At 50.3% G+C, this 21,984-nt stretch overlaps 1 protein-coding gene across 4 annotated transcripts in view; it reads right to left on the bottom strand.

Annotated features, from left to right (window-relative positions):
* Positions 1-5,193: 5,193 nt before the first annotated feature.
* Positions 5,194-21,984, bottom strand: part of LOC128341616 (leucine-rich repeat neuronal protein 1-like) — a 31,044-nt gene continuing 14,253 nt past the window's right edge. For 2 of the 4 annotated variants that reach the window (XM_053287948.1, XM_053287949.1), the window contains exon 2: positions 5,194-8,171. In XM_053287948.1, the coding sequence (XP_053143923.1) occupies positions 5,527-8,049 (2,523 nt within the window). In that variant the 5' untranslated portion in view covers positions 8,050-8,171 and the 3' untranslated portion in view covers positions 5,194-5,526. Of the gene's footprint in view, positions 8,172-11,381; positions 11,398-17,227; positions 17,247-21,984 lie in introns of those variants that run through there. The other 2 variants (XM_053287950.1, XM_053287951.1) reach the window with 2 other exon arrangements.

Here is a 21,984-nt window from a genome sequence, read left to right as displayed (position 1 = left end):
CCTCCAGAGAAAGGAGGTGCATTTCCAGAGAAAGGCAGTACAAAACGTGGGCTACCCTGGTGAAGAGCACCAGGACTGAGACGGATCCTGGTGCTCTACATGAGCAGCCCAACCCGGCTAGGGTAGAGCTAAGGGCTGCTCGCGTGCTGTGAACAACCTTGTTATGTTGAATGCATAGTTTGTCCCTTGTGTGCTTTCTTTTCTAATGAAAACAGCAGCTGTGGGGAGGGATCAGGATCCAGACCATGGTATGAAGAGGGATCTTTAACCTTTTCCTCCAACTCCCAATCCGAATTGGGGCTCCTCCAGGCCTGCTATCTCTCCCAGAAAGGAAACTCCCATTGGGACCAACAACATATAGAAGAGGCCTGCAAGTAAATAATAGAAAAGGTGGCAATTCTCAGTCTGACTAGGGGGTGAAGCACTCACTTTCCCCAATCCCTTCCTTCAGTGCTTATTAGCGGTTTGCTTTAGAAGTGAATTCATAGTTGCTGCACCCGTTCCCTTTGTTCTTTAATTCATGCCAATATATTTCTGGCCTGTGACAGTGTTGGCGGGATGTGTGGGCGGCTGCCAAATTTGGCTTCAGAGAGAAAGGCCTGCTACTCTCCTGGGCCTCTCCTTCATGCCTGCTTCCCCGCTCCCATCCCCATCTCTGCTGATTTCTCCTCAGTCCTAACCCAGCACTCTCTCCAAGGATCAGAAGGAGCGCTAATGAGAGTGTATGGAGTCAAAACTAGCTGGCAAGAGACTGAGCTATGGATTAGGTAAAGAAACCTGATTTGAAGCTCCCCTCTGTCAGGAACTCACTTGGTGGCTACTACTTCTCAGCCTCAGGCCCCCAGCGGCAATAGAGGATAATAGTTCTGACCCACTTGACAGGGTTGCTGTAAGGATTAGTACTGGTTGACATGCTGAAGAAAATTACTCAAAGTAGTCCCATTTAAATTAAGTGCTTCACACTGGACTACTCTGAGTAATTTTCCTCAGTATGTCAGCCATGGTATGTGGAGTGCTATATAAACACAAATTATTGTGAAATATTAAAATGCTTCTGGATCCAGGAGACCCTGTTCCACCAGTTCCACCTGGAACTTTCCCAGACAGCAGGCTTTCCCACAGATTTTCTGCGAGGCTTTACTGCAAGTTTGAAGTTGCCCCCCAAAACCAACGCAAAAAGTGGATTTTTGTTACCCCAGATATAAATTGGATTTCACTCTAATGCACAATGAAAAACCCGAATTGTGTGTGAAGTGCTCCCTGATAGCTCACAGGGACTTCGGGGTAAATTTAGCTGCTATATGAACGCACACCCTCCATTCTGGAGGAGATGCAAACTAGAAGCGGGGTGAGAAAACCTTTCTGGTTCTGTGTCTCATTAGGCCCTGTTGTGGCTTCCTTTCTTTCCACTGTTGCATAAACTTACTGGTCCTCTGGCTCATTTTCTGCCCTCTGTGCTGCTTGGTGTGCCGTGGACTTGATAAGACGTTGCTGCTAATCTATCCACATCTCACTTTAAATAAAACTTGTGCCAGACTTCGCTAGGGCTTAGCTTGGGGACCTATTTTCAACACCAGAGCACAACCCTGGTGCATATGACACAGGAATCAAACTGCAGGTGCTTCTGAGATGTGTTGTGGGCCTTTTTCTCACCAGTAAGTAACCGCAGCCAGCCCCCTCACGTCTGTGATGTCAGGGAAAGGTTTCCTGGAGGCTCTACACACAGGGCTTCTGCCCCGAATCTCCTTCAGAAGAGAGTGTGTGCATTCACACACTAGCCAAACTTAACAAAAAGTCCCTTCAGGATTTTTGGACCCACTCCACACACCTTTGTGATGCAAATTCTAGCTTATCTTGACGTATGTCCAGGTTTATAAAATGCTGGTTTTAAGCCACTTTTTCTGAAAATGGCGAAGCAAATGGGAGAGGCACTGATGTAGAATCATCAGCATGATAAGAGGCATGCTCTCTTCAGAAATGCAGCTCTATCTCTGCAGGAGCTCTCTCTCTCTCCCCCCATCCCCAAATTGGCTAGAAGGAAAACACCGAAGGCTGCTATGTGGACTTGTTTCAAAACAAAACCGAGTGTAGAGGGGAGCGGCTGCTTCCCTCAATACCGCGAATGTAATTCAAAGTGGCTTCGCTCGACGTTTACCCCGAAGCCTGAAGCCAAGTGAGAATAACTCCTAGGCAGAGAGTGTATAGCTCCCAGGCAGGCTCTTTAAAAACAAAATCCTCACCCAGCTCTGGGGCCACTGGATCACTTGCCTCAGAGGGCTACCAGGTCGCATTGCTACAGGGACAGCAGAAGACACCATTGGCAGAATTCCAGTTCTGCCACATGCACACCCCACCACCACATGGACCTAGGCCACTCTTAGGGTGGAATGACACAGAAGATCCAATCATGGATCTACACAGATATTTGCATTTTCTGAGAAGCTGCTGAGGGAAGGTTTAGATTGGGGCCGAGGAGCTTGGGAGGAGGCTTGGACTTTTGTCTTGCACCAGTGGTGTAGCAAGGTTGGAGGTGGCCATGGGCAAGCTTTTGAGGATGGGCCCCCACTGCCTGCCTTCAGCCTCCGTTTTCACGGCGTTCTCTCCTTCTCCTCCTGTCAGAGGATAATGGTGCAGCTGGTCTAGAAAGGCCCATGAACTCCACCTACACACCGTGTTCTCCACAGCTGAGTCGAAGAGCACCACGCTGCCCAATGACATCACCTGCAGGGCTGCCTCATGCGACAAGAGGGGGGAGCCTTAAAGGGGACATCTGTTTTCACTGAGATGGGGCAGTTCGGCTGTGCCATCAGTGATGTCGGAGAGTAGAAGGGGAGGCAGTGCATGCCCCCTGGGCAGTACTTGCACCCCCTGTCTCTATGGTGGCAACTGCTCTTTTTGAATAATAGCAGTGTGTGTGCCAAGATGGCCGGGACAGGAGGAAAACAGCTTATTTTCATCTGCTGCTGCAGCAAAAGTGCTTTCCCTAGCAAAGTAAGGTGCAAGGTTAACTCATGGAAAGGCCAGCCCTGCCTCTGCTGAGGCTTCATTTCATTTAATTTCAAATGAAATGAAATGAGCCCCTGGTGGCGCAGTGGTAAAACTGCCGCCCTGTAACCAGAAGGTTACAAGTTCGATCCTGACCAGGGGCTCAAGGTTGACTCAGCCTTCCATCCTTCCGAGGTCGGTAAAATGAGTACCCAGAATGTTGGGGGCAATATGCTAAATCATTGTAAACCGCTTAGAGAGAGCGGTATATAAATGTAAGTGCTATTGCTATTGCTAAATGAGAGTTCATATTAAGAACACAAGAGGAGCCCGGTGGGGGTCAGACTAAGGGTCTATCTCAGGGGTCTCAAGCTGCAGTCTTCCAGCGGTTGTTGGACTAGTATTCCCATCCTCCCCAGTGACCATGGCCAGTAGTCAGGGATGATGGCAGTTGTAGGCCAACGTCAGGAGGGCTGCCGTTTGAGACCCCTGGCCACTCTCTCTGCCATGCCAGGGCTGCTCAACTTGGGCTGACCGGCTGTGATTGGCCTACAGCTCTCATCATCCCCAGCCACAGTGGCCAATAGCCAGGCATTATGGGAGTTGTAGGCCCACAACTGCAGAAGGGCCGAAGCGGAGCAGTCCTGTGCTATGCTGTTCTATATCCAATCCTTGCCAGCCATCTACCTCCCGCTGTTCTCAGGCAGGCCATAAAACAAGCCATGGCCGCCTTCCAGGGGCGTAGCAAGGTTGGAGTGGGCCCAGAGACAAGATTTTAAAATGCCGCCCCCCCCCACTGAAGCTCAGCTCATGAAGTAAAGAAATCTTAAATGAGGCTGAATAGTGGTAACAAAAAGCATTACACACACACACACACCCCTATGTGCCACAATAGGACATCATCCTAAATTATTTTTAAAAAGGTTTTGTAAATTGTGGACGATGCAAGTCATTTAATGGTACTAGAGAAAGACATGCTGTTCTGGTAGCTCCAGGTCTGGTAGCTCACATCAGTTTCGGAGGATGAATACAACTGAAGGAACCCCGGGCGGGTGCGTGGCTGGGGGAATCAGTCATGTGACTTGCCTCTGGGGGAGCCCCCAAGGCAGTGGGCCCCCAGATAACTGTCTCCTCTTGCCCTATTATAGTTATGCCCCTGCCGCCTTCCCTCTGTTGCTGGCCTCCACACTCAGGTGTATAGCCAGTGTGGTGTAGTGGCTAGAGTGCTGGACTAGGACCGGGGAGACCCGAGTTCAAATCCCCATTCAGCCATAAAACTAGCTGGGTGACTCTGGGCCAGTCACTTCTCTCTCAGCCTAACCTACTTCACAGGGTTGTTGTGAAAGAGAAACTCAAGTATGTAGTACACCGCTCTGGGCTCCTTGGAGGAAGAGCGGAATATAAATGTAGTAATAATAATAATAATAATAATATACAGAGAGGTTCTGTTGATCTTTAACAGTCCTGGATAGGCTTGTCCTCCACGAACCCTTCTTTTTAAAGACTACTCTGATGCTTGCCCCTGCCCTTTTACCAAGCCTGGGTTTGCTGTGTGTCTCTTTTTCATTGGCCCAGGAACTTCACATGAACCAAATAGGCTGCAGAAAGGGATGGAGAGGAGTCAATTATGGGTTGACCAACTTCCTTGTTTGCCTGCTGGCTTCTAGCTCATCCCAGCCAACCCACATGTGGAAAATGGCGGCATCTCTGATAATAGGCGCTGCTCATCCTCAGGCAAAGAAAGCCAATGGGCTTGGATGAGATTATGCAGAACTCAGTAAGGAGCGGACACCGTGTAGGGGGCTTTATCAGACTCAGGGATTCCCAGGGCTAAGCCCCACCAAACAAGGAGGGCTGAAAGCAAGTGGGGCTCTGGGCATATTCAAAATGCCCTCCCTTGATCACTCAGGAAAAAGCAGCAGTCCTCACATGTCTGGGATTAGAGGGAAGGGCTTCTAGGCCAGAGCATGGGGCTGCTGTAGAGGTTTGTGTGTCCCGCCTCCTCTCAGTTATGAAACTGAAGCTTGAACCAGGCCTGTTACACCCCAAATGTCCACCAGAGGGGGGCATTTCAACCTTCTTTGGAGAAGTGTTGTGTGTGTTTTGGGTAAGATGGAGTTTGTTTTGTTTTTTTCATTTCTTCATGAGGATGTTCTGGGGCTGTTTCTGAACCCCTTCCCCCTCAAAGCATCCAGATACTCTCAGTACTCTTTGTCTCAACAACTTTATTCAGAACTCTTTTTTTCCTGCCCCCCAGGGGCTACACTGTCCCAGGGGCCCTGTCATCCACCTGATACTCCTCTCCCTTTTTGGCTACAACTACACAGTGAGACCTTGGCAAAAAAACAACCACATCCAGGATCCTGGTGCTCTCTAGATGGTGGTGCATGTGGGTGCGCATGTGTGTGCAAGGGGAGAGGCAAGGACATGAGTCGGGAAGGTCTGGAAGCCCCACTCCTATACCCTAAAATCCGTGGGGAAGGGAGGTTCCCCCCCCCACACACACAATTAAGAGGTGTGTTTGCCCTCCTTGCATCTAATTCATGGCTGCTGCCATAGATAGGTCTTGGAAGTGTCAATCTGGCCAGGAGGGGGCGGTAGCAGGAGCGTGTGCCCTGCAGGGGCAGGAGGTGGAGGAGTCAGTGTGGGTGGAGCTAATTGGGCCAGTGGGGCCATTGGCATGGGCGGGTCTCCCTCAGCATCCCACAAGCTGATCAGGGGAGGGTAGACCTCATTGAGCGGAATGGCAGCGGCATGCTGCATGTACTTCTTGAGGGAATGGCGGCACCCTTTCTCCTTGAGTCGCCGTGAGGCACAGAGAAGCAGGAGCACAGCGCTCAGAGCCGCCAGCAGCGAGCCGGTAACAGCAGCCAATGCTGCCCCTCCTGCCCACCCGCCCACCAGCTCCACAGAGAGTGAGGCCTCCTTGGTGGTGACGTTGAGGCAGGAGCGCTGCGTGCGGGGCAGCGGCCGGAGGGGTGGAGGGAAGGTGGAGGTTGCCGAGGGACCTGTAGGGGGCGCAGAAGAGCCTTTGGAGGTCGCTAAGGAAACCACGGTGGCTAAGTGGCCCCTGGGAGATGTTAAAGAGCCTTTGGAAGTTGCCAAGGAATCCAGAGGAGACACAGACGCCCCTGTGGTTGCTAAGGCCGTTTCTGAAGGAGTCGCAGAAGATGCTGAAGAGCTTGTGGAGGTGGCTAAGGATGGGGACACACCAGAGTCACCACCAGCAGCCTCTAAGGATTTGGGCATGGAGGACATGACAGTAAGGCAGATCTCGTAACGGGTGGCAGGCTGCAGGTGTGTGAGGTTGAACTCCCGGATACCTATGGGAACCCGGGCGGTGTAGCTCAGGTGAGGGTTGTGGATGCGCATGGTGGCTGATGACCACAGTGACGGAGAAGGTGGATGGGGAGTGGCTGACTCATCACCCCTCTCGTTTCCCGGCCCCTCTATGAAGGACGTTGTCCACTCCACCACCACAAAATGGGACTGTACTTTCTTAGCAAGGACCAGCAGCCTGGCAGGGGTGATGGGTCTTTCTCCAATCACGGCAACAGCCACACTTCTGCTGGTGGATCCTAGTCCGTTCCATGCCACACAAGTATAGATTCCTGAGTCTGTTGGGTTGGCTGAGCCAATCTCTAGGGTTCCCCCTGCCCTCAGATGCAGCCTCCCTGTCCCTGTGGTCACTTTGCCCCCCAGTGGTGTGATCCAGTGGAATTGGGGTGGTGGTTCTGAGCTTGCCTGGCAATCCAGAGATATTGTCGAGCCCGATGAGATCTCCAGCCGCTCTGGCAGATCCTTGGAGGAGATTTCTGGCAAGCAAGTCCCCCCCATGCTGCTTTTCAGTGCTTCTTGGAGCTGTTGCCCTGCAGCTGCTGAGGGTAAGGTGCAGAGAGTGGTTTGGGACTCGATCAGCTGGATATGTCCCCTCGCTAATGGTTCCCAGGCCTCTGGGCAGTCACAGCGTAATGGGTTTCCGTAGAGGCTGAGCTCAGCCAAAGCTGGCAAGGTGCCTGTCAGGCCTAGTGGGAGGAGACTGAGGGCTGCGTTGCTAGCTAGCAGCGTGCGAAGAGCCGGCAACCCTTGGAAGGCTTCTGGGTGCAAGTAGGAGAGACGCGGATTGTTGCACAGCTCAAGCTTGGCTAGCTCTGGAAGGTTCTCAAAAGCACCTTTGTGGATGCCTGTCAGGTCCCTCATGCCATTGAGGCTCAATTCTTCCAAGTGCAGCATATCCTTGAAGTCCCCTGCCTGTAATTCTGTGATGGGATTCTTGTTGAGGTCCAGAAATTTCAAGAGAGGCAGACTCTTCAGCGCCCTGGTGGGGACATGGGGAAGATGGTTGTCATAAAAGGACACACTCTCCAGGTAGTCCAGGCCTTGGAACGCATCAGAGGGGACCTCGCTGAGCTCCATCCCAGCCAAGACAAGGCTGTGAAGCCGCCCTAGTGGCTGGAAGCTGCCGCCTTCTAACTGGGAGATGGGGTTCTCTCCAATCATCAGGATCTCCAGGTTGGGGAGAGAGAGGAACCAGCGGTGGTCAATGGCACGGAGACGGTTGGCATTGAGGTGCAGTCGGAGCAGGCTGGTCAAGCCGGCAAATGCCAAGGGCTCAATGGAGGAGATGCGGTTGTGGTTGATGTAAAGCTCCTCCAGGGACACCAGGTCACCCAAGCAGTGATCAGGCAGTTCCTCCACCTGGTTCTCCTCTAAGTAAAGCGTAATGAGGTGCGAGAGGTTAGCCAGCCCAGCATCGCTGATTCTAGAGAAGTGGTTTTGGGAGAGGTCAAGTTCGGTCAAGTTGGACAAGTGCTGGAGCTCCCCGCTGACCCTGGAAATCTTATTGCTCTGCAGCAGAAGAACCTGAGTGTCCGAGGAGAGATTGCCCGGCACTCGGGTCAGCAACAGGTCATTGCAGTCCACCGTGCGGGCCTCGTGATAGACAGACTGTGGGGTGAACCATGGGCGAGTCTCACAGACACACTGTGGAGGGCAGGGGTGGAGGGCAGAGAGAGATCCCTGCAGGAGTAGCACCAGCAGAGCACAGGATGAAAAGCAGGTCATCGTGTCCTGCCAAATAACCCCCCCTGGGCCACCCTCAGGCTGGGGTCTATGGCGGGCGGTGAGGAAGACGATCCTGGCCTGTCAGATGTGGCTCTAAGGGGGCCCACAGAGGGAGGACATTTCTGGAAGAGAAAAGAAAGGATGGGTTAGACAGATACGCAAGGAGGGGGATGGTTAAGAACATAAGAACATAAGGACAGCCCTGCTGGATCAGGCCCAAGGAAGCCCATCTAGTTCAGCATCCTGTTTCGCACAGTGGCCCACCAGATGCCTCTGGGGAGCTCACAGGCAAGAGGTATGTGCATGCCCTCTCTCCTGCTGTTACTCCCCTGCAACTGGAACTCAGAGGCATCCGACTAGGAGCGTTGATAGACCTCTCCTCCATGAAGTTATCCAAACCCCTCTTAAAGCCATACAGGTTGTTGGCTGTCACCACATCTCGTGGCACAGAGAGTTCCACAAGTGGATTATGCAGTTTTGTTAAATATGAGGTTTTGAAGTGTTTGTGGACACTGAAACAGAATTTGGCTTTGTGGGACCACCAGAGTGATCTCTCCCTCCCCCTCCCTTTCCAAAAGCAGGTTTATAGATCTCATTGTTGTAGGGGACATTATGAGCAACATCTGGTGACCATCCAAATATCAGAAGCAGAGGGCTTAGCAGTGATCAGTGAGTGAGCACAGCCAGTGCCCTATAACTACTCCTTGTCCTCATTCCTTGGTCTTTGCCCCCTTACTGTCAGGGGCAGCCCAAGGAATTGTGGCACCTGAGGCAGCCCCCCCTCCCTGCTGCCTTGCCCCATGACCCTGGTGTTGACCAGCCCCCTTTCAAAACCAACCTTGCAAGCTTTGAAAGTGGCACGGCATGGGCAGGAAGGAGGGAAGGTTGCAAGCAACTGCCTCTCCTCTCCTCGTGCTTCTTGCCAGCTTTTCAAGGATTGTGAGGAGAGGTGCTCCTTGTGAAACTTGAAAAGGTCAAATGGATCCCGGAGAGCTGCTCCAATAACAGCAGTGAGGGGCAACCTGCCATCTTGCTGGAGCCCAAATAGTCTGTCGCCCGAGGCAACCACCTCACTTTGCCTCACGAGAAGGTCGCCCCTACTTACTGTTCACTTATGCGAGGAACATAGGAAGCTGCCTTATACTGAGTCAGACCATTGGTCCATCTAGCTCGGTATTGTCTGCACTGACTGTCAGCAACTCTCCCAGGTTTCAGGCACGAGTGTTTCTCAGCCCTACCCAGAGATGCCAGGGATTGAACCTGGGGTCTTCTGCACGTAAAGCAAGTGCTCTGCCACTGAGCCTCATGTTCACACAGTTATGTTAGGGATGTGCAGAACGTTCCAAGCTCGGAGCGTTCCAACTCGAAACAGGCAGTTTCAAGTGTTCGGAGCTCAAAACAGAACACCCTTCAAAGGAAGGGCTTGTTTTGAGCTCAGAACGGAACTACCCTGTTCCTAGTTGGGACGTTCCAAGTGTTCCGTGCACCATTTTGGAGGGGTGTTTTCCCATTGCTTCTTGGTTGGCTTGTTACAAATCAAGTTGATTTGTATGATAAGGATCAATGGAATCGCAAGCCAATGCCAAAAACAGGAAGCAAGGGGGAAACAGCCAGCCAAAATGGCACTCAGCACACTCAGAGCACTTGAAATGTTCCCAGCTCGTTGCGTTTTGTTCCGACGGAACATTCTGGGGATTTACATTCCATTCTGAGCTTGGTGGCAGTGGCAGGAGCTGGTTGGCCAGGCTGAGGGGGGAAACCCAGCAGCTCTTCCAGGAAACTCGGCAGCTCTTGGACTCAGGGCATCTCAGATTTTTTGAACCCATCTGCTGCCCTATTATAGCTCCACCCCTACTGGGCAGACTGTTCCCCTCTATGCAACTCTTAAAAGTGCAGAGTCCCCTCAAGGGGTATTTCCAGACAGATGGCACCCCCTTTTTTGTGGAGTGGGCTCTTGAAAGAACTGCTTGTGGAGATTCCTCAGCATCCAAATCTAGTAGCTCATATGCTAGTTTGTCCCACATGTTGCAGGGTTTTTATTGCACGTTAAAGAGTGTAGCTTGATTTATATCCGGGGGGGGGCACTTTTTGCATTGGTTTTGGGGGGCAACTTCAAAGTCACAGTAAAGCCTCTCAGTAAACTTGTGGTAAAGCCTGCGGTCTGGGAAAGCTCCTGCTAAGTATAAGAGAATTGCCTCTTTTCGCTAAGTTAGCAGGGGTTAGACCCGGTATTTGCAACATCACTGGCCTATGTACAGGAATAAAACAGTCAGCTAGGGTTTCTTCCTGGCTTGCTTTGCTGTTGTGCTCTTAACAACAGCTTGTTGCACAAGAATCAGCAGGTGAAGATTTTCAAGGCATGCAGATGAGCATTATCACCCACTAACATCTGCACATCAAGTGCATTTAAAGGTTATGGGGAAAGGGTACAGAGAAGTAAGGAAGGATTACTTTCGAGTGTGCTCTCTGAGGTGAGTTGTATAACTTTGTAGTGCCGGGTGTTATTGACAAATTGAATAGAGGTAAGGAGATTACCATACCAACTCCCCCCGCCCCCCGCCCACACACTCTTGCAAAGGGTAAAAAATGTGCTGTGATCGCTCCTAAAATGTCATTAATTTAGGACTGCCACTTTCCCCATTCTGATATTGCTCCTGTGCCTTTAGTAGCAGCCCAGCAGACCCTAAACCAGGTAAAATTTCTAGCTCAGCAAAAAGTTATAGGAAAAGCTTTTCTCAGTCACTTCTTGTGTGCCAAGCAGCTGCTGAAGAGTGTAGGAGCAGGGACCAAAGAAAACAGATGAAAACAGATGTAGCATTCTAAACACACACACACACACACACACACACACACACACACACACACACACACACACACACACAGCCTTCTGTTATAGTTACATGCTAGCAAGTTGACTTGGGGGTAAGCAGGTGGCTTACAGTTCAAAGGAAGCATGTTAGTTCTCAGTCTTTTTCCACCCCATGTGCAAGTAGACTATCTGCGTAACAAAATAAAAATAGGGGCATATGTGTTTGTTCTTTGCCTTAATGAAAAAAAAGCTCACAATTGGGCAAAGGAAGTGTGTTAATGAAAAGCGCTAGCCAGTAGATGTTCACCCACCCACCCAGATTCAAACAACTGTGTAGAACACTTATAAAACCCTCCCCTGCCAACCGCATATACCCTGAGCCCACACCAAGCAACAGAGAGGGAGAAAATATTCGTTCAGAAGGCAGTGATAGCGATAACCACCTCAGAGGCTGAACCGCTATCACCTCAAGAGTTTATACCTGGGTCCCAGGGTGTGCCCTGAGGAGAAAGTAGGCAATCACCTTGTTGAAGCTAAGCCAAGCAGGAGACACTCTATTATGGTTCGAATTGTCCATCTGGTGGCATCTATCCCAGGTAGAGAGGTCTGTTCTTCAGAAGAGTGCTTCATTCAGCATGCAAGGACATTGTCGGTGGGAAGAGAAGACTCAGCTCTTCTGGTGGATTTCCAGAGGCAGCTGCTGATCAGTTTGCTATGGCTCAGTTGTGCCTGCCTGTTGAATACTTTCCCCACTGTCCCTGCCCTGGGCACAGTTCTTTCTCTTCATCATGCTTTTCAGTTTTCCCTGATCCGAATGTTATGTTTGGTGCTTGCCTCCCCTGTATAGCTTCTGATTCTCACCAGGATTTGCCTGAAACTTCAGATGTCACGTTGTAAGAGTGTACAGATGTCTGTACACTTGTGCATGTTTCTGTATGAATTAGTGTACCTGCATTAATTTTAAAAGTGAATCTTGGCACAGGCCCTTCAAATACACTGGTACAGATAGGAAGTGTACTGCTGTACCTGTGTTCAACATTCATTCATTCCACCCTTCCTAAAGTGGCTCAGGGTGGTTTACACAGAAAACCCCCCACATAATTAAAATAAAAAAGCAGATTAAAAACAAAACCCCCCAATTAAAACAGATTCAAGTTACGATTAAAACTAAGTATCATTAAACATCAGGCTAAAACGATAGGTCTTTAAGGCTTTCCTGAAGGCCTCCAAAGAAGACAATCCTTTTATACCCACAGGGAGCGCATTCCACCACCCAGGGGAGACAACTGAGAAGGCCCAATCCCAGGTCACCACCAGATGAATTGGTGGCACCTGAAGATGGATCCCTCCTGATGATCCTAGTGAGTGGCAGGGATCTTGTCGAGAAAGGAGGTCTTTCAGGAGACCCGACCTAAACCATTCAGGGCTTTAAAGGTCATAACCAGCACTTTGTACTTTGCCCGGAAATGTATCAGCAGCCAGTGCAACTGTTGAAGAACAGGCATAATATGGTCTCTCTTCTGTTGAAGAACAGGCATAATCTGGCTGCCGCATTCTGAACTAACTGAAGTTTCCGAACTATGTACTTAGGCAGCCCTACATAGAGCACATTGCAGTCATCCAGCCTGTAGGTTACAAGTTGGTGTACTGTACTACTGTTTTCAGGTCATTCTCCTCAAGTAACGAGCGGTGTGGTCAAATCAATTGCAGCTGGTAAGAAGTTATCCTGACTACAGCCTCAACCTGAAGCACCAGGGTGAGACCCAGGTCAAAAAGCACTCCCAAGCTATGAACCTGTTCTTTCTGGTGGAGTGTAACCTCGTCTAGAACAGGAAGATTACAACCCCACAACAATGAGCACCTCTATCTTGCTTGGACTCAGCTTCAGTTTATTATTCCTCATCCAGCCCATTACTGCCTATAAGCAGGCATTTAAGAAGCTAACACCATTTCCTGATATTGATGACAAGGAGAAATAGATTTGGGTGTTTATTAAGAAAGAAAGAAAACATAATGTGTGACTAAAACTGTTCCTGTGTACACTCTACATTGATTGTACAAATGTTGAACATAACATGGAAATAGGGCTTGTCTCATGGCTGTTACGAGTAGGGATGTGCCTGAACTGGTTCGGGTGCAGGCGTTCAAACTGGTTCGTTGGGCAGGGATTGGGTCCTTTAAAAAGCAGGTAAGCAGGGCCTTACCTGCTCCTCCACTGCCCCACCGCTTTTCTGGTTGTGACGCTCACTGTTCAAAAGGCTACATATGGCTGCAGCACTGCTCCCAGCAGCGTGCATGCGGCATCTGTATGCACATGGCCACCACGCAGGCCTATCTCATCTGCTGCTTGAAATGGCAGGCTGGGGCACTTACCTGAGAGCAGATTCACTCATGAGTGGGCATACCAGCATATTGCTTAAAATGACTGGCTGGAGCACTTTTTTTGTGAGCCAATGTACTTATAGGCAGGTGCAGGGGCGTAGCAAGGTTGGAGTGGGCCCAGAGACAAAATTTTAAAATGGGCCCCCTGCTGATATACACACACAAACACACTTCACAATATATAGTGCACTCACACTCACATCCCCATTATGAATACGGTGAATACTTAGTTTACATTGAATTGAGTTTCTTTTACTCTCTGCTCCTGCCGATCTCCAAGAGATGCAACATAATTCATAGGGGGTGCAACACGGGTGGGCGGGGAGTCATGTGATGTGCCTCTGGGGGGCCCCTCGAGGCAGTGGGGCCCCAAGACGACTGCCTCCCCTTGCCTAATGGTAGTTACGCCCCTGGGCAGGTGCCCTACCTTGGCATTTGAAGCAGCTGGCTGGTATTGATAAATGGATGGATCTGTTTGCAAGCTCCCTAGCCTGCCATTTCAAGTGGCAAACCTAAGGGCAGGACACATGTAGGGAAATCCATTGAGGCAAATAATGCTGTGATTCTAGTTGAACGAAGCACTGCCATCCGTGCAGTAAAGCCCGTTTTTGTAACTATGCCAGGGACGAGGTGCAGATGGTACTAGTTGTTCCCAGGATGTCCTGGGACTAATCCTGAGGAAAACAGCTGGTGCCAGATGCTGGTGCGGCTGTTTTGCTTTTGGAGGCCCGAGGGTGAGCGGATGCTCCTCATTCCTAGGAGCAAAATGAATGACCGGTCCCTGAACTCCAGTGCTGTTGATCTGACCCATCTGTACGGGGTTGGGATTTGCTAGACAGTGGCGCTGGCAGCAGCAGGGCCTGCTGGGTAATTGGTGACCTAGATAAACCACTGTGTGGAACAGCTGGGGCCTGACAAGCCTCATACATCTCCCGAGGCGGGGGGGAAGGATGGGAAGACATGACTTCCTCAAGCGGGGCGGTGGGGAGGGGTGAGGCATGTTTGGAATTGATCCGTCTGGGGGATGTGGTAGGAGCAGAGCAATATCTGTTGTGGGGAGGGAGATCAGAAGTGAGGCATGGGTAGGGGAAGCCAGCAACTCATACCCCAGCAGGGAGATGAAGCAGGGTTGTCAGTCCAGACACTAGATGTTTCCAGACAGCAATCAACCGCAAGGATGTTCAAAGTTTTCGCACAAGTTCCAAGCGTGATCTTACTCCCTGTCCACACATTGCTGCAGGCTCCCATGCCACTTTCTAGCAGAGTCTTACCCTCTGTATACATGCTGAGCAGGGACCTTGCGTGATCTTCACAGCGCCACCTGCTGGCCAGCGCTTGCATTCCAAGAAGAATGTAATCCAAAGGGACAGGTTCTTCTTGGAACACAAGATCTGGCTGGCAGGTGGCACAAACCATGTGAGGTCCCTGCTTGGGGTGTGTGTGTGTACAAAGGGTAGGATCATGCTAGGAATTAACGTGGAAGCAGGCTGCAGAGTGTGTCCTTGGAGCACTTGGAACATCCTGCAGTTTGCCATCTGGAAAGGTCCTCTGAGAGGGTTCTTGTCCCTTTATGGGCTCTGCAGAAGGGAACACGCAACGATTTATTCCTTCACAGCTGCATTCCAATGGAGGGAAAGCCACACCTACTTGTACTCCAACTTGGGAGACTCACAACCCAAGCTACGGAATGTGAGAGGTTGGCAGACTCTCTGGATGAGAGCCAATCCAGGACCCTCATTAGGTTTCCTTCTCTCTGATCCCATACAACTACTATGAATATTTATATACCGCTCTTCAACGAAAGTTCTCAAAGCAGTTTATATAGAAAAATAATACCTAAATAAGATGGTCCTCTGTCCCCAAAGGGCTCACAATCTTTTTTTAAAAAAATATAAAGCAGATATCAGCAACAGCTGCTCGAGGGATGCTGTGCTGGGGCCAATAGGCCCCATCTATCACTTGCTCCAAATGGCACAGCTATATTCTCCTCCACCCAAGTTCCTTTGAATTGGTGGGCATTATAAGACAGCTGTGGAGTGAACCACCACCCAGAATCCTGAGCCTGTGAAGCAGCCTCGCCATACTGAGTCAGTCCATTTATCCATTGAGTTCAGTGTTGTCTACACATACTGGCAGCTGTTCTCCGGAGTTTGACAAGAGTCTTCCCCAGCCCTACCTGAAGTTGGCAGAGATTGAAGATGGGATCTTCTGCAGGCAAAGCAGATGCTCAGCCAGTGAGCTGTGTGACCCTTAAGGGCCGGGCGGAGAATGAGCCACAGGTGTGGCTCGTTCCCAGTCTCCTTTCCATGCCTCGCTCTGCCTCACCGTTCCAGCTGTCATATTAAGCCCAGGAACACAGGCTACTCACCCACCCAGTTCTTCAAGCTGGGCAAATGACCAACCCATATGCCTGGGGTTCCCACTGTGGCTGGAAAGGTGAGGCAGCCAGGGCAGGGAGAGGAGAATGGGAACAAACTACACAGGCTGCTCATTTTCTCTCCACCTTCCCCAGTTCCACTTGTATGGGCCACTACTGGCTACAACCCTTTCCCTTGAGGGCTGGCAGTCCTTGAGCATCCTCAGGACTCTCCCTTCCTCTTAGGCAGGACTGCTCAACTCCGGCCCTTCTGCAGATATTGGCCTACAACTCCCATAACCCCTCACTATTAGCTACTGTGGCTGGGGACAATGGGAGTTGTAGTCTAAAAACAGCTTGCGGGGGGTGGCCTCAGTTGAGCAGGCCTGCTCTTAGGGCTGCCAGGAAGCTTCTGCCCCTTTAAGGGTTGCACCAAAAGGAAAACTCGGCTCAATGGAGCTTCTTCTATCACTATGCAGTGCTATGATAGGAAAATCTGCACTGGGTGAAGTCCTTAAGGTTTCTGTCCAACCACTCTGAGAAGTCCAGGTGCTTTCAGAAGATCCTCAATCCTCAATGGAGAGTCCCCAGTAAGAGGGGACACCATAACTGTGGATCAGCCACCAAGAACTCCTATCTGCCTGCCTTGCCATAACAATATCATACAAAAAGGTGGTATAGTCAGGGGCGAGTTTCAGGAAGTAGGGAGTAAATCACGTAGTCCCTTAAAGCACACAGGCCTGGCTGGAAAGAGGGCACTGTGTGTGGACCCAGGTGGGTTTGCCCTAGGCAGAGTATGAACTGGGGGTCCTGAAGGAGATTATGGGGATGCAGGGATGGTGGCTGGGGCCCCCTGTAAACACGAGGGCCAGCAGCAGAGGGTTGGAGGCTCCTCCTTTCCGGTCCCCCGACTGCTGCTCTCAGCTGTGAAATTGGCGCCAGGCCTGGGAGGTGCTGTGATCCAGGCGTGTGAGGCAGAGCGTGAGCTCATTTGCACGAGGGCCCGAGAGCAGCAACAGCAGCCAAACGTTGTGAAGGGGAAGCTAAAAATAGATATGTGTCAAAGCTAAAGAGAGACAGGAGCGGAGCGGCAGACGAGCATGGGGACTTTAATGAGGGCGGGGGGAGGATTGGAGGGCAGGGCGGGAGCTGTCATCATGGATCCAGAATGAGCATGACATGGATCCCGGCCCTTTGTCCCCATCTGGCCACTTCCCTTGTTCTGATCAGAGCGGGGGCTGGAGGGGGGAGGTGGATCAGGCATCCATTCAGGGTGGCCGCTTGCTGACAAAGGCCTGCGCAAGCAAGCATGCCCTCCCCACCTGCCGCGCCACACCCCCCCCCCCGCTTCTGTCACTGGTGCTCTTAATCCTGACCTCATGACTTCTCTGGTCTCAGGCTCTCTCGTTGGGAGCTGTCAGCTCTGCTGGGAAGGTTGCTGGGAGGCTGGTCGTGAAACAGGCTTTTATGGGAAATCTATTTAGGGAAAGCAGGTTGGGGAGAAGCCATGGTGAGTCACAGGGAACGTGGCGGGCTGGTGAGGGGAGACACCGGCGAGCTCTGCCCCTCCACTCCACAGGCAGAACAAACCTTATGCTAGTGAGCCAGGAAGCACAGCGGTTACTACCTACCGGCACTGAGGGAGAGGAACTCCTCACGCCCCGGAGAGCTGGAAAAGCTAAGGCCCGGGGCCCTCCTCCTCCGGCCCCTTCAGGGCTGCCAATGCAGCACACCTTCCACACACACGTGGCTGTCCCAAGAAGCCAGCGCTCTTTGCAGACCAGACTGAGGGCCTGGCTTGCTCATTCGCTGCCTCAGCACTACCCTCTGCCCTGTGCGTGCTTATGTCCCTGTTTGAATTGTGGATGCTTTTTTGAGAGTAGGGCAGCTGTCGGGGCAGATCAGGCTGGGTTCAATGGGCCATGGGTTTGAGTCATGGTTCGAAAAACCTGTATAAGGCAACTTCACAGGCCCCAGTGGACACAATATGGCAAAATGGGTGACACAAAATAAATGTTGAAGAACAGGCAAGTGGCCAGAGCTGAAGAAATATCTATGCATTGCGAAGGCCCGAAAGAGGTGACTTTGGTTTTGCAGGCATATAGAAGCGACTTATTTTGTGCAAGACAAAAAGAAGGGACTCACTCTGGACATCCCCGAATGATGGAAGTGACCTTCTAACCCTCTTGGGTGTCACACACCCTGCTTCACCACCCGGCTTTAAGCTCTCTCTAACTCTGTGCAAGACAGGAGGACCGTTGACAGGAAACCTACAGCTGGACTGTGGCTTAGGGCGGTTCACACCACCAAGACCATCTTTTGGAGAGAAGAAAGGAGAAGGGGATCTTTTATTTAAGCGAAAGAAAGAAAGAAAGAAAGAAAGAAAGAAAGAAAGAAAGAAAGAAAGAAAGAAAGAGGGTCTAATGTTGCAGGTTAGGATTAAAGGTGGGTCATGGGCTTGAGATCGTGGAAGGGCAGAAGGCTAGAGCAGGGTTTCCCAACCTTGAGTCCCTAAGGTCGTTGGAGCTCTGGGACTGCAGCTGGCCATGAATTGTCCTCTAACCCCCGGGGTTAGAGGATGTGAAGAAGTCACTAGCCTGATTTCAGTGATTCATAGTTTGTGTCTCTCCTTCCAGTTGGGGATGAGGGAGGACAGTCTCCTAGCAGATTTGTTTAATAAGTGAACAAATGGCCCAGGTTGGAAGGATCAGGAGAAGCACGCTCAGTCGAAGCAGCAGAGTTAACACCACCACCCACTGCTTCGCTTGCCTTTGTCTGGTAATTGCCTGCTGTTACAAGAAACAATGGGCTCTGTGATAACCAGGGTGAGCAGATGCAAAGGCAAACAGGGTTCCCACAGGAGAGTCGGATAAAAGGAGGAATCTTGGCAGCGACAGCAGTTTGGAGCCCTCTGGCAAGATTGTGGTGTAGTAGTTAGAGTGCTGGACTAGGACCAAGGAGACCTGAGTTCAAATCCCCATTCAGCCATGAGACTTGCTGGGTGACTCTGGGCCAGTCACTTCTCTCTCAGCCTAACCTACTTCACAGGGTTGTTGTGAGGAGAAACTTAAGTATGTAGTACACTGCTCTGGGTTCCTTGGAGGAAGAGCGGGATATAAAATGTAAATAAATAAAATCTTGAGGTGCAGAACTCCATAGCAGGTGAAGCTTTTCAGCATGGAGAGAAATGTTACCATCTGCTCATGTCTGCACACGAAACTGCTGTTAACAGCAGAGCTGCAAGAGCCAGTTCAAAAGCTGGCAACCCTGGTTCTGATGCTATGTTGGATTAACACATTGTTCTTCGGCAGATTTACTTAGAACATAGACAAAGGAGGGAAACGCAGAGTAGTTTCCTCAAACCTTGCTGCTTAGCAATAGTAATCGTGTGGGGAAGGGGCTATAGTCGCATTTCTCCCACTTGCTTGGTAAATGGAGAGGTGGGGTGCCTGTGAACTGTGGGCTTACAGTGTGGTGAGAAGCTACACAGGTCTCCTCCTCCTCCTCCTCCTTCCATGGTTACAGTTCCATGCAGTACATTTTTTGTGGCTTCTGTGCAATTCTTGGTTGCCAGTGTTGTCCCTCATTTGGTCCTGCTGCTGGTCTTAATTCAAAAGCTAGCTATGCTTTGGGTCAGGGTTTCTTAACCTTGGGCCCCCAGATGTTGTTGGATGACAACTCCCAGAATCCCCAGACATGGCCTTTGTGGCTGGGGATTCTGGGAGTTGTAGTCCAACAACCTCTGGGGGCCCAAGGTTAAAAAAACCCCTGCTTTGGATCATTACCTGCTTAGTTTCACACTCATGGTATGGGTTGTGGGGATTAGGGTTGCTAGCCTTCCAGGCTCGGCCAGGAGTCTTCTGGAACTGGCATCAGTCTCCAGGTGAGTATTGAAAGCAACCCTAGAGATTCTAATGGGAGGGATCCAGGAACCGCTTCAGTCAGAACTAGCAACCCTATGGGGAGCAGATTTCCTAGGCTGATAGGTAGGGTCGCTTCTTGGCCCAGGCTTGAGAGAACCTGGCCTAATGGGACAGATGTTGAGTGGTAATTACTGGAATGGTGCTGGGATCTGGCAACCTGGGCTCTCTCCCCAGCCTACTGAGGCTTGTTCTCATTTTCCCTCCTAGTCTCTGACAGTTTGGTGCCGGAGGCTTATGAATATTAATTGGGACTCTTGAATAATTGATTTCTCTCTCTCTCTCTCTCGCTCTCTCTCTCCCCATCTATCCAGTGCCTGGATTGACCCTTTTCTGGCAGTACATAAAAGGGGGTGGGGTGAGTCTGTGAAGGGGCTTGTTTAGTGGGTCTCACATGGTCACGACTGTGCATCGGCCTGTGTTTGATGCATGTGGTGTGAATTTGTGCCTACGTGTTGGTTTGGGGGCATCGGGCTTATTTCTCACTGTGTGTAGCAAACAGATGCAAAGGAGGAGAGAGCTGGTGTGCTGCTGGTTGCGCAGAAGAGAGAACTGCAACAGGTTGAGTTTGTCATGCAGGGGTAAGAAAAGCGACAACTGCCAAAACGCTCTCTACTAGTGCCCTGCATACTTACTGACGGCACTGGACCTCTGTCTTCCTTTGCATCTGATCCCCTTATGTACAATGGGATCCATCTCTTCCTCAAAACCAGAGACATGTTGCATTCCTCGCAATGGTTAAGCTATCGCCACACTTGCTAGGAAGCTAAAATTTGGTGTAAAGGGAGAGCAAGATAGCCTGGTTACTAGAAAAAGTTTGAAAGGGGGACATTGGTCACTTCTCCCTCAACACGAGTGTCTGCTCCTAGAGATAAGTTTCATATTCTAGAAGAAGTCTTGAAGCATCCACCCCGCCCCCACAGAAACTCAAGGAGCAGAATTCCAGCATGTTGTGTATGTCTTTTGATTTAGCTTTCATGTTGCAGTGGAAGAGTACCATGTAATGTGCTATATAGCTTCCGTTGCCACTTGGTTTTTTTTACATCTTGTGCAATTCAAGGGCTTGTTCTAAGGTGTAACGTAGATGTGTCAGATCATCTTCCTGAATATTCACCTTCATAGGTGGTGGCTTTGCCTTTTCAAAATGGTACAGCTGGGTTCAGACTCCATGGTCTGCAGGTTTCTGCATGTTTTCTGGTTCAAAGTAATCAACTGAGTGTAGTGAACTTCGGTTTCGTGCATTTGTATGTATGAGTATTGCACTTGTGTGGGGTAGCTACTTGTATGGCATGGATATAATTGTATTTGTGTGCCCATTTGCTAGATGTGTATTGGGGACACTTAGGTTCATGTTGCACCTCTGTCACTTGTGAGACCTTAAGGAATCCCTTGCTATCTAGTCCTTCTTAACAAAAGAACGAGAGAGGAGAGCTGGTCTTGTGGTAGCTAGCATGACTTGTCCCCTTAACTAAGCAGGGTGGTCTGCCCTGGTTGCATATGAATGGGAGACTTGATGTGTGAGCACCACAAGATATTCCCCTCAGGGGATGGAGCCACTCTGGGAAGAGCATCTAGGTTCCAAGTTCCCTCCCTGGCATCTCCAAGATAGGGCTGAGAGAGACTCCTGCCTGAAACCTTGGAGAAGCTGCTGCCAGTCTGTGTAGATAATACAGAGCTAGATGGACCAATGGTCTGATGGACCAATATGGCAGCTTCCTATGTTCCTAAAGAGGAATAGTGATGATCTACCTCACTGAGCAGTTGTGAGTGTGACGACAATAAGAATCTCCAGCACTCTGAAAATCAAAATTGCTAAATAAATCATTAATGCTAGGATTACTACCCTGAGACAGACAGAAACTTTTGTCTGTGGACAAAATATTCCAGGATGTTAACAGCCACACACTTTGCTGACCTCCCTGAATCATCCACAGTTCTTCTGTACGACTGTGAATGGCAACCCGTTTGCATTCCTGAGATAGCTCTGCCGATGTTTAGATACTGCTACTTATCCCAGGATGAGAAAAAGGCTGGTCCAGAGTCCTTGATTTTTGCCAAGGGTTGTTGACTTTCTTTCAGTTGTTGTTTCTTGGACTCAGAGTTTGTGCCAAGACATAAAGGAGGGCAGGTTCCTTTGAAAGTGTTCCTCCAACAGTTGGGTAGGATAGGGAATGTCAAGAGATGCAACTTTTAAAAAAAATGATGATGGGATTTTAACATTTATTTTACATTTATAACCCACTCTTCTTCCATGCAGCCCAGAGTACATGGTTATGTTTCTCCTCACAACAACCCCGTGAGGTAGGTTAGGCTGAGAGAGATATGACTGGCCCAGAGTCACCCAGTGAGATGCAGCTTAAAAAAAAAAAATCCTTCTGTGAAAAGCCTCGCCTGCCAAAGCTTGGAAGTTTAAGGCACACTTATTATTAGAAAAGGGTAACATTTGGACATCAAGAAGGGAGATGGAA

The sequence above is a fragment of the Hemicordylus capensis genome, chromosome 2 (genome assembly GCF_027244095.1).
Source record: "Hemicordylus capensis ecotype Gifberg chromosome 2, rHemCap1.1.pri, whole genome shotgun sequence".
In the NCBI taxonomy this organism is placed as follows: Eukaryota; Metazoa; Chordata; class Lepidosauria; order Squamata; family Cordylidae; genus Hemicordylus; species Hemicordylus capensis.
Note: the sequence above shows the minus strand (reverse complement) of the source record. Positions and strands in the feature narration are given on the sequence as shown.